General features: G+C 43.6%; 1 protein-coding gene across 1 annotated transcript; it reads right to left on the bottom strand.

The window, feature by feature from the left end:
- Window positions 1-1,691: 1,691 nt before the first annotated feature.
- On the bottom strand, window positions 1,692-6,074 carry LOC119268108. The gene is made up of 6 exons (XM_037549616.1): window positions 5,684-6,074; window positions 5,227-5,566; window positions 3,232-4,266; window positions 2,858-3,083; window positions 2,191-2,333; window positions 1,692-2,110 (listed from the first exon to the last, which is right to left on the bottom strand). The coding sequence occupies exons 2-6, from the start codon at window positions 5,263-5,265 to the stop codon at window positions 1,808-1,810; spliced, it is 1,746 nt and encodes a 581-aa protein (XP_037405513.1). The 5' UTR covers window positions 5,266-5,566; window positions 5,684-6,074; the 3' UTR covers window positions 1,692-1,807.
- Window positions 6,075-12,001: the final 5,927 nt, after the last annotated feature.

The raw sequence follows: 12,001 nt of genomic DNA, 5'->3' as shown, positions 1-12,001 counted from the left end.
CATTATGAGGATCCAAGGTCATTGTGGATCACCGGTGAACGAAGTCTGTGAAGGTTTGGAAGTCTACCTTGAAGACTTACCAGAGTGATTGGGCGAGGACTAAGTGTCCTTAGCTCAAGGGGAATAAGGTGAAGACGCGATCTTCTGAGTTCAATCTCAGCCTCCCTAACCAGACGTACAATTGTCACAGCAACTGGAACTGGTCTACCAAATCCTTGTCTTCGTCAAGCAACTAGTTCTATCACTTCACCCTTTACTTATTGTTTAGCTTCGTGAAGTCATTGCTTGCTTGCTCTGTTTGACTTCACTGTGTGAAGACATTTTTCTTTGTTTTCATATTTGGCTTCATACTATCTTCCTATTCTGATCCATTCTACCTAGCTGCTATCTGTCTTTGTGTTTACTCTCTACTATCTCCTTGACTATGGCATGGCTAGTGTAGTTTATCTTCCACTGCATACTGTCTAGGTTGTATTTGGTTGTCTGTCTTCGAAGACATTGCCCGTCTTGAAGACTTTCATAAAAATCGCCTATCCAACCCCCCCCCCCCTCTAGTCGATAACTAGCACTTCCACTGATAGTCTCTGTAAACAAAGTGCAGACAAAAATAATGGAGCAAGAATACAAGATCATGCTCACTAACCTTGCAAGACTTGACGCTGCTCAGTTGCAATATCTTGATAACACCAAGGCACAAATTTTGGCATCAAAGTGGTAGGAGGTGCGAGTGCACATGGCAGCCTGGATGGCTACGGTACTGGGAGTGGCAATGGCAATGGAAGTCATTAGTGATGTTTTATGATTGATCTTCGCATTTATGCTTTATGTGTTGATGTCCTTGTCTAGGTGAACAATATGTTGCATGTTTGATCTTCATGTCTTAACTGTTTGTTATGTCTACTTTGAACAATTTATCGGCTACTTTGCATGAATACTTGGATACGTATCGGATACGGGGTACGGGGATACGCCTGGCACTACAATTTTCTAAAAACTAGGATACGGAGATACGTTTGTATGTACATATTAATTACTAAAAATGAAAAAACAATTGATAGGAAGCGTACTGTTTTACTGAAGTCATCGCAAGTGCTTAACAAATACTGCATTTTTTTAGTTAATTCATTCTTCCTTCGATGGACAATGTCGATGGTTCAACATAATTGCTTAACAAATATGGTAATCAGATCGCAATTCTCACATCAAATTCACACCCACATAGTCGCATAGATAGATAAATAGCATAATTTAGGTTCGGGTTCTCATACTACAAACCAGTCCACAAATGAAAACAAGAGTTCACAACCAGTTCACAAGTAAAACAGGAAGTTTTCACGTTGAACGAAGGGGTTGTGGCTTGTTTCACCTCATGATCTGCATATCGTCGAGTAATAAAGTGTGTTTCCCTCAATTTTTTCAGTGCTGTAACTTCAAATGTAAAAGTAGAACATAAATATTCTGTCTAGTTCCTATTTTGCATATTCTATGGTTACTCTGGTTTTGTTTTGTTGTGGGTGTCTTGCCGAGCACAAATATTTTTTAGCTTCAGTAAGTCAAGTTTCATCCCATTCCTAGTTCAAAATTTTCTGATCAAGGTTGAAAGTTATAGTCTCCTATGAGCATTTTGTTTAAAAATAGCGGCTAATCATCAAACTTCCCATGCAAACAGCAGAAGTTAAATTTGCACAACATACAGAAACAGCAGTGAGAATCCCTTCTCTTTGCTATACTGTCGCAGCAAAATATACAGCATTCGCGCAAGTAAAAAATTGTTATGATAAACCCCACACATGCAGCTAAGCTGAACTCACATAGACGTATCCAGCAATGAATCCATCAAAATCACAGGATTGCTGTCTCTCGGTTTCCAAATCCTATCTGACCTTGCTTTCGAAAGAATACCGGCGAAAAATCTTGACGATGAAGAAAAAGAAGGGGGTGGGATGAACTCAGTTGACAGCCTGTTTGAGCCGTATTCTATAGCTTGTTCTAGTGCCACGATTTTCGTGCCTGTGCTGGCACTCTTACCACAGGGGCAGACACTAATTTTCCTGAAGCATTGTTTGTGGAAAATTGACCCACAAGAACCACATCTTGTAGCTTCATCTTCCTGAAATTAACATAAAAGTTTTCCTTAGGAATGAAGATGAGGCTGCTTAGAAATCATAAATCGAAGATTCGGCAGCGCACCTGAAATGGAAAAATAAGAGCCAGGGGGTCATCACAAGCTTGTCGAGCAGCACAAGGAAAGCCAGCATCATAGCACACAAGGCATTGCTCCGTGATATGTTCAAGTATCCTATTTGATACGGTCTGCACCTTAACTGGAAGTGCTGTGTCAAGAACAGATTTTGTATCAGTTATGCAGGAAACACCTTGAGATTACGATTTCAACTTTTATCTAATGGCTTGCTATTTTTAGTCCAATTTTTGTATCATCAAACGTTAGTCAGAACAATAACCACAGGACCTTGCATATGAAACATCCATATCAAACATATGTTAGAAACAAAAAAAGATATTCATGATCTAATTATTTCTTCTAGACGAGATACTCAGGGATGTTGCGGAAGCTGAAGCTCCTTAGAACAGGGTCTCAGTATCCTAACTTCAATAGTTCTAAGCAGGCTGCAATTTCTGTTTGATATACCAAAATAATGAAGAAATAGCGAGCAAATATTAATCTGATTGACATGTGTACATCTTTTACGCCACCACCAAAGCATGTCAGCTAAACTCTCACACACTAAACAAATTTAACCTCGCCAGCAACAAAATACATGTACATCTTTTACACTGTCGTCAATTGATAAAAGTCACAAACTCAATAACATATAAGTTCATGGATGAGAAATACCTGCAAAAGCTCCCTTCGAGAGATCGACAAGGTCACGAAGCGCAAAAAAGTCATTCCCATCAAGAAGGTATCTTCGAACTCCTAATCCTCTAAATATGGAGTTCTGAAAAGGACATTGGAGACAAGGAAGCATGGCAGCTATTTTCTTCCGGATACTCATGATGTTAAGCAGAGCAGGCACTTTAGCAAAAAGGAAAGGGTTGACAGCAGTTACACAGAGCATAGGCTGAAAATGAAAAAAAAAAACAATCCATTTAATAGGGCCAAGGCAAAGCACACAAGTAAAATTATTATATTCTGTGGTACATTCCAGGCACGGTATGAATAAACAAGAATTAACAAACTAAAGAAAAACATAGAGTAAGTATCTCTACCTGGTCATAGATGGAGTCCAAAAATGCTTTTGCTAGCTGGGAAACTGGATATAAAGAAAAATCCCAGTGGTGCAAAACTCTTGCTGGCAGAACCGCGGTATCATTTGTGTGACAAGAGGCACAAAATAATTGTCCAGTGTAAGCACAAAACCGAGGCTTGTTCCATCCAATAGTTTGTACAAGTTCTTGCAGCAATGTTCGTCCAGCATCCAAATGCCTATGACATCCCGCACAATTGTAGTGTTGAAACTCCAACAACTGTCTAGTCGACTTCTGAGGCCTATCCTCCACAACAAGTGATATCGTCTTGCCCATCGAGGTAGAATCCTTGTGCAGAGCTCCATTGCAGTCTGAATCTTTGGTATGTAAATCGCTGCTCAGCCTTTTCAAAGATCGCGGAAAAAGCATCTTTAAAAAGCTTTGTTCATAAGCAGGTGTCCCCGGTGACAAAAAATTAACCAGAGGGGAGGGTGTTCCAAAGGGATAATTAGAGGCGAGCAAAGAGCATAAGCAGTCTTGAATAAGACCACTTCTTCCATTGACAACATCTGGGGATGCATTCCCAAACATTTTACTGGACTCTTTCTCAACATTTATCCATGTGGGTGGAAGACTCAATCCTTTCTCAGAAAAGAAGAGCTTGAGTTGTTGATAAAGTGCATAAAATTCACGGTATCGACGCTCAATTTCCCACTCATCTTCGCCACTCCTCACTTTCAACAAGTATACAGTGTACTCTTTGACCCCAACCATCCGCTCGCCGAAAGAAACATCCCCTGTTCTTTGCTTTGCCCCCACAACCTCCACCGAATCAATTTTCGAAAGATTGCGAGAAAGGGGATATACATATGCATCATCTATACCAGAGGTAGAGGCAGTGGTGCTGCCATCTCTGAAATGCTGATTTTGGTGAGCATTATTAACGCGGTTATCAGTAGAAGGTCCACTTTCACGCGGCTCCCCTGAATTGAGTAAAATCTGTTCCATCTCTTGAACCATATCATCAAATAAGTCACTTTCATCAATGTTGTCCACCTATAATTGGAACGAGATACATCAGTCTAAGAACGCAGTTGAAAACACATTGATTTATACTATACTCCCTCCGTCCCCCAAAAGAAGGCCAGTAAATTTTGTCTCAAGTCAAATGGTACAAAATTTGACCATATTTGTAGAAGGAACTATTAACAACTACTCCCTCCGTCCCACATATAAGAGTGTTTTGGAGTATACAATACTAAAAAGATATAATATGGAAATATATTTTATTGTCTATTTGGTGATACCAATTTTGTGTTTTACATGCTAATAATTTTTTCTACAAACTTGGGTTAAACATTGCACCATTTGACTTGAGACAACAATTATACGCCTTGTTTTTGGAGACGGAAGGAGTAACACACAATTTGATCAAGCAAGGGAGCAACAGCAAGCCATCTACTTATTTCCTTTTCATGTAGAAGACCACAAAGAGTCTGACTATCTAGACCTGATACAAATTGTAGAGTTATCGTCTATCAAACGATGCACGACCTACAGAGTTGTGCTAGTAGCACTAGCAAGCCATCTACTTCTACATTTTGTCCACTTTATTTCAATGTGTTGCTTTGAATCATTCAAGGTTAACTAAAGCTAGGTGTAATCCAGTTGAGAAATGGATGAGTATCACAGTATTGAAACCGCAGAAGTGGCTGTAAACTCTATAAACGGTGACCAAAAATACCCCCAACCCCAAGCACAGTTGCTCCTAGAAACTACAAAAATCATCTTTGTTTCCGTGGAAACAACTTGGCCCTATCCCGCAAGTGCGATTGTGCAGAAATGATAAGCCAAACAGGGGGATGGAACGCATCCACACATCCATCTACGCAAGCAATTTACTTTGCTACTCCCTCTGTTCCGTTTTATAAGTCATTTTAGAGAATTCAGTACAAAATTTCGTAGTTCAAACATTTTCTGCACTTTCCACAAATATCCCTGGTCGGAGAGTGGTACCTGAAGACGCCGTAGTCGTCCTCTCGGGGCGCCCACCATGGCAGCGCGCTTTGGGCGACCTGAAGCGAGGCGATTAGCTGCCGGTGACCTCGATCTGGGGGGCGGCGCCGGCTGGCCTGGGCGACCTGAAGCGAGGCGATTGGCGGTGCCGGCGACTTGAAACGAGGACAGCCTGGGCCGAGCTTGGGCGACCTAGGGAAACGACCTGGGGGCGACGCCGGCGATCTGCGGGAGACCTGAAGGGAAGGGGGAGATGGCCTGGTAGAGGCGAGGAGCTGCTGGGGGAGGCCGATCTGCTGGATCGCTTGCGTGTGTTATTCTGAAATTTGGCTGTATTAACCTGTGTAGGAGTATTTTGGAACAGGGGTAAACATGTCACTTTGCTGGTTTTTGGAGTTGTCTGAAAAAGCCAAAACGACTTATAATACGGAAGGGAGGGAGTAAATGTTAACGCTACCTCAACAGGATGAGTGCGTGGCAGAAGAGCCGGTGTATCAAAACCCAACACCGCCGCAGGAGAGCCGCGGTGGGAGGATCTGGTCGTGGTGCGTGCGGTTGGTGGAGGCGACTCAGTTGGTGGCTCCTAGGAAAGTTGGCGATGAGGTTGTCCATGAGAAGGTCCATCTGGTGGTCCCAGAATTCGGAGGAGGGGCGGGGGGTGGCGATGGAGCTAGGCGTCCTGAGCGCGGAGCTAGCGTTGCAATACCTCTCGTCCTCAGCGTCCGATCCGGGAGGCAAGAAGCCGTCCGACGAGGAGTTGCCGGTGGATCGCCGGGCTGTCTCCATGCTGGATCCCGCCGTACTTGTCCTACCTAAGGATTGCCAGTGATTTTTGTGACGATGTCTCTTCACGGTGGAAGACAAATTTGCACGACGGTCCCTATACTTATGTCTTCTCTTGATTCAGAAGGTCTGACACGTCAACTAGACCTCGTGCTAGACATGATCAGGATGACATGTCAGCAACCAACTATGACATGACTTTGCTCTTTTTTGCAGCAATGATAAGGTATTGCTCATAAGGGTGATGAGGACATCAATACTACAGTTATACCCACGATCCCTGCAGCTACATATACTGGACCAATTACTAGAGCTCGCGCACGCCAATTAAATTATCAGGTACTTTTGTTTCTTGGTAACGATTCTAATGTTGCTGAGAATATGATGCTGCCTAAATTGGATACGGTTGTTTTGCTTACAAATGAAGGGTCTAGCTTCAACAAGAAGGATGAACATTGAAGCAAGATCAAGCATGGAGATGATAGCACGCGCAAAGGGAACAAGAACAGAGTTTCAAGTGAAGCCACTGTAATGAGTGCATGAAGGCTTGGACAAAAATATATAAGATGCTACTTCATAAATTTCGTCCAGAGACTATTATAGGTGCCGCCTCACCTTATTATTGGGCCAGGCCCATGGAATTTCGAAATACTTTAGTGTATGTTGTTTTTAGAGTTCGTATGTGTGGGGAAACAGAGTTAGGGTTGGTTTCAGACCCCTCCTTCAAGGGGTCATGAAATTCCCCCTTATTCCTTCATATATATATAACCCTTAGGACGTCGTTTAGACTTTAGGTTTTATTTAGATTAAAGTTCGCCATAGCTGCAACTTCACGTACTTCATTTGTGTTCAACGACCAAACCAAGACGTCATAGAACCCCACCTTGATCAATAAAGCTTTCCTCTTATATTCGCAATATCTAGATAACAATCTCAGTTTCTTACTTGTTCATCGTTTGCTTGCTGAAAATAGACCCACATGGTCAGGTTGATCGTGCTCCAGCGTGGTCAATAACCTCTTGGAGTTGGTTTAGCGATTGATAAGACGCGACGTCCTTGCACGTTCGTAGTCGGATCGTCAAAGTCTACTCCGAAAATGATAACCACCATCTCATCGAAAGACGAGTCACCTTTGTCTCTATCAAGTGGTATCAGATTTTCAGGTTGCTCGGTGAGATTTTACTAGTTTTTCGTAATCTGGATTGCATATGTCTTCCTACCTACAATCTACAAAAAAAGCAAAAAAATTAGGGTTAGTTCATCATATCCAAACCAGTCTAAGCCATTGCATAATCTTTTTAGTATTTTGCTTTGTTGAATTTATGGTTGCATCGTCGTATCAGGTTGCTGGTCTTAGCGTCTAATCCTTTAGAGTTTTAAGTTCTGTTCACAAGTTGTCACGCCGCCGCCGCACCATCGTCATCACCGCTGCCATATACGACTATCGCATATCCGCCGCTCATACGAGTCCACCTCCCATACTAATCCATCGCCATCACGCAAATCCGAGTCCACCTCCATTGCAGATTCGCCACCAGTCCGTGTTCCACCACCCCGACATATATCCACCACTAGTCTGAGTTCCACCAGATTCTTCTCCGCCACTAGTCCTAGTCCGAGTCCAGTATTTGTTCCTTTGTTTTTGAGTTCTAGATCACGACATACTATGAGTCGTGGCCAAGTCGGACTCCCCAACTTCCATGCCACCCGCAGAAGAAAAATAGTTCCAATTAAAAAAACTAAGTCTGGAAAATTCTGGCTAGGCAGTTTTAGACAATTTGTAGACTTTTTCGGAAAAAAAATTGCAGAGCAAAAAAAGGCAAAAAGCAAAGAAAGATTTTTTTTCAGAATGTGCTCCTCCTTTGTTTACATGCAACGCCATGATTTTATTAGTGTTCTAGGCTCGCGTCTCAGCACGGTCTAGCCTAGGACAAACATAGTACCGTCTTTGAGCATTTATTCAACTTTGCATCCCTGAATTGATTATCGCTGACCCTTTTTGCGACCATATTATAAGCCTTCCCAACTCCACATACATCTATGTCGTGCGTTTGATACCACCTGGCAATCGCTCTATCCAAGCTTTGAGAAGTTTTGACTACCACGGGTGCCGATCACCACCTGCTATTTGGTAAGAATGGGTAAGAATTTGAGATTGGCTTGACAGATTTGTGATTCTCCACCACAACACCACCACTTCCTAGTAGTCTGTAGGACCATATTCTTGTGTGTTTCTACTATTGCTAACCATGGCAGGATCACAAGCCGATGAGACTAACAGGGAGAACATGACGAACAAGGCATTTCATGATAAATTTCAACCAATGATGACTGAACAGGTGCAAGATGTGCAGATTTGAAGAGGCCATGGAGAAGATCGATGGCATTGAGAAGACGTTTGAAACAAAGCTAGATGGCAAGTTTAATGAATTGGTCGTGTGTCTTCCACAAGCACCACCGGCTGCACCTGTCGCACCTCGGCAACAATGACAACAACATCAGCAACAATAACAACCACCTCCACGTCACTCCAATCAAGTAGGAGGAGCAAAGCGTGTTTCCCTTGAGCCCGACGAATGTTGTGGTGTCGCCGCAACTACTGCTGATGCTTCTGCGGCTCCTACTGCTACTGCCGACGAGTACGACGAATACGAGGGTGATTACGAGGATGAGGTTGTGCCAAAGCAGAACTACGTGCAACCACTAGCACCACCACCAGGTTGTCCTCGTGCATATAATTGCAATGATAGGGCTAACCACCACCTCAGGTACGAGATTATGAGCATATTCCTAAAATGAAATTGAATATTCCACCGTGTGAGGGTAGAAACATTCCTGATGTCTATCTTACTTGGGAGTTCAAAACTGAACAACATTTCACATGCTTACAATATCCCAAGGATAGACGTATTGCTGTTGTTGTTTGTGAATTCACTAGTTTTGCTTCTGTTTGGTGGTCTGAACATTGTAGATTATATCATGATAATATCCCTACTACTTGGGTTGCTTTGAAAATTGCTATGCCTACTTGTTAGGTTCCACCATATTATCAACGTGAATTACTCCAAAAATTGCAGCACTTAAAACAAGGCAAAAGTTTGTAGAGGAATATTATGAGGAATTACAAACTAGCATGATTAGATGTGGTATTGTTGAGGATAATGAAGCTATGCTTGCATGTTTTATGGGTGGATTAAATAGAGGTATTCATACCATTCCAGAGTATAAGGAGTATAATAACATCACTCGTTTATTCCATCTTGTTTGCAAAGCTGAATGTGAAGTGCAGGACCGACATGCATTGGAGCGAACTAATTTTGGAGTGCACCGGGAAGAGTTCTGGAGTGCACCGGCAAATCATGTGGTCACCGAAAGGGGTTTTGGACACCCCCGGTAGGTGTATGGGCCTAATGGGCCAAAGGAGGGGACAGACCAGCCCACAAGGGGGCTAGTGTGCCCCTTCCCTGGCCGGCTGGCCTTAGGGGAAGGAAAGGGGAGGGGTGGCTCCTCCTGCCTTTACCTCCTCATGTGAGAAAGGAAAGGGGGGGCCCCACCCTCCCATGCCTTCCTCCCGCACCCAAATAAGGAAGGGGGCGCAGCTTGGGGAGGACCCCAAGTAGGACTCGACCTACTTGGGAGTGCCTCCTGGCTTCTCCCCTCTCCCCCACCTATATATATGTGGGAGGGGGTGCCACACAGAACCACACCAATCTCTTAGCCGTGTGTGCCCTCCCCCCATAGTTTTGTCTCTCGATCATATTTTCGCAGTGCTTAGGCAAAGCCCTGCGGAGATAGCATCACCACCACCATCACCACGCCGTCGTGCTGCTGAAACTCATCCACTACTTCGCCATTTTGATGGATCAAGAAGGCGAGGATGTCACCGAGTTAAACGTGTGCTGAACACGAAGGTGCCGTACATTTGGTACTTGATCGGTTAGATCATGAAGAAGTTTGACTACATCAACCGTGTTAACAAACGCTTCCGCTTACGGTCTACAAGGGTACGTAGACACACTCTCGGATGCGACCGTCTCTGCTATGGTGGCAACGGACATTTCGAAGACTAGCCAAGGACAGAAGGAGATATATGTCATACCAGCTAGGCGTCAGGGGAAAAGTATACATGTAGTTATTCAAGATGACACCTGTGCCACCGACAAGGTTCAGATCATACCAGCGAAGGAAGTGAAGCCGACATTCAGGACTCCATGCAATTTTTTGATAATGGGCAAAATTCATCTGAAGATAAATTGAAGTCAGGTTACTGTATGCTCTTTTTATTTCTAGGTTCAGTAGTACGTGCACGTACTAGCTACACGCCTAGCCAAGTATTTAAATTATACTATGTATTGTAGTATATGGTCTGTCCGATGTAATTAGATTAGTACTTTGTTTAGGTGTGTTGTTCGGTTCAGCTTGAGCTGACGTTTTGGTTTAGGAGTTTGGGTTTAGGTGTATCTGGTCGGCCATATAAAAGGTCAGGGCGCAACCCTTGTATCGAAGGTTTTTTGGACAGGAGTTAAACGAGAAAAATCGCTAGGTGATGGCGGCCAAAATCTATGCGTGGTTGAGTTGAAGGACCGATCTGTTTTTGTGCTTCTTGGCGAGAAGATTGGGAGAGATCGCTTCTAATTTTATGCTGGTTCTATAAGGATTGCCCATGTGATTCCTCAAATGAGGAGGGTTTGCGTTTAGTTCTTGCTGGTTTGCATCTACAAATTGTAGGCCTGCTATTTCTAATTCCTTGACTGTTCTTTCGTTGCTACTATTGATTAGTGAAGATTAAAGATTGTGATTGTTGCAGCTGAGTTAGTACCGTGAAAGATCGGGGAAAGTTATTCGCACCGTCGATTTTCTGTAGAAAGGTGCATCAAGTGGTATTCAGAGCAAGGTTGATCACAGTACAATTTTTTCTGCTATTTGATTCAATCGTTTGAAAGATGGTGAACTCGCAGCATGACAAATCTAATCATGAGGAGAGCGATGAACTTCCAGAGGATCTGGAGATAAGTGATGATTTGCGTATCCATCTGATGTCAATCAAGGGAGCCAACAAGAAGCTTGGGACAAGGGCGGAGGAGTTGTCTGCAAATATTGTAGGTGTCGAGGATAGGTTGAATGAGCGTTTGACTGCCAACGACCGACAGCGCACTGATAGTCTACAGGTGGTGACTGAGAGCCTTAATCGGTTCACCGCAGCAGTTCAGCGCCTTCAGGCGAGAGATGTGGCACCTAGACAATCCCGCTCACCGTGACGACGTCGTGATTGCGACAACGACGATGATGGTGATTTTTCTGAGGATTCCGATGCCCGTGGAGGCTTACCTCACCGACCAGGGCATGATGATGGCGCTCACCGCCATGTTGGACGGTCTCGTGACTATGGCGGCAATGGTGCCCATGAGGATGATGGTTTGGGTCGAATCAAGATAACCATACCTTAATTCTCGGGATGTTGTGCTGATCCGGAGAAATATTTGGAGTGGGAGATGCGCGCAAATTAGATTTTTGATGGTCACAACTACTCCGAAGAGAAGAAGGTTTCTGTTGCATCAATGGAATTTACAGAGTATGCTCTTGTATGGTGGGATAATAAGAACCGTACTCACGAGCGACCAGCGACATGGGCTGACATGAAGCGAATCATGAGAGAACACTTTGTGCCTTCTTATTACACTCGTCAGCTTCATAATAGACAACATCGTCTAGTGCAAGGTACAAAATCAGTTGATGAGTACTATAAAGAGATGCAAGTTTTGATTATCCTTACAACTGTGCATGAGTATGCGGAGGCGACCATGGTACGTTTTCTTGAGGGGTTAGAAGAAAATATTCGTGACCGTGTTGATTTAATGCAATACAATGATATTCGTGAGTTGCTTCATCAAGCAGAGTGTGCTGAACGTTGGGTATTGGAGAAGCAAGCTTCAAAGACTCGTCCAACTTACAACAGTGGGCGACATGGTTCTTCTCCTATTGATGGTGGGTT

This window comes from Triticum dicoccoides, chromosome 3A, assembly GCF_002162155.2.
Source record: "Triticum dicoccoides isolate Atlit2015 ecotype Zavitan chromosome 3A, WEW_v2.0, whole genome shotgun sequence".
In the NCBI taxonomy this organism is placed as follows: domain Eukaryota; kingdom Viridiplantae; phylum Streptophyta; class Magnoliopsida; order Poales; family Poaceae; genus Triticum; species Triticum dicoccoides.
The sequence above is the reverse complement of the archived record's forward strand: the minus strand, read 5'-3'. Positions and strand labels throughout refer to the sequence as shown.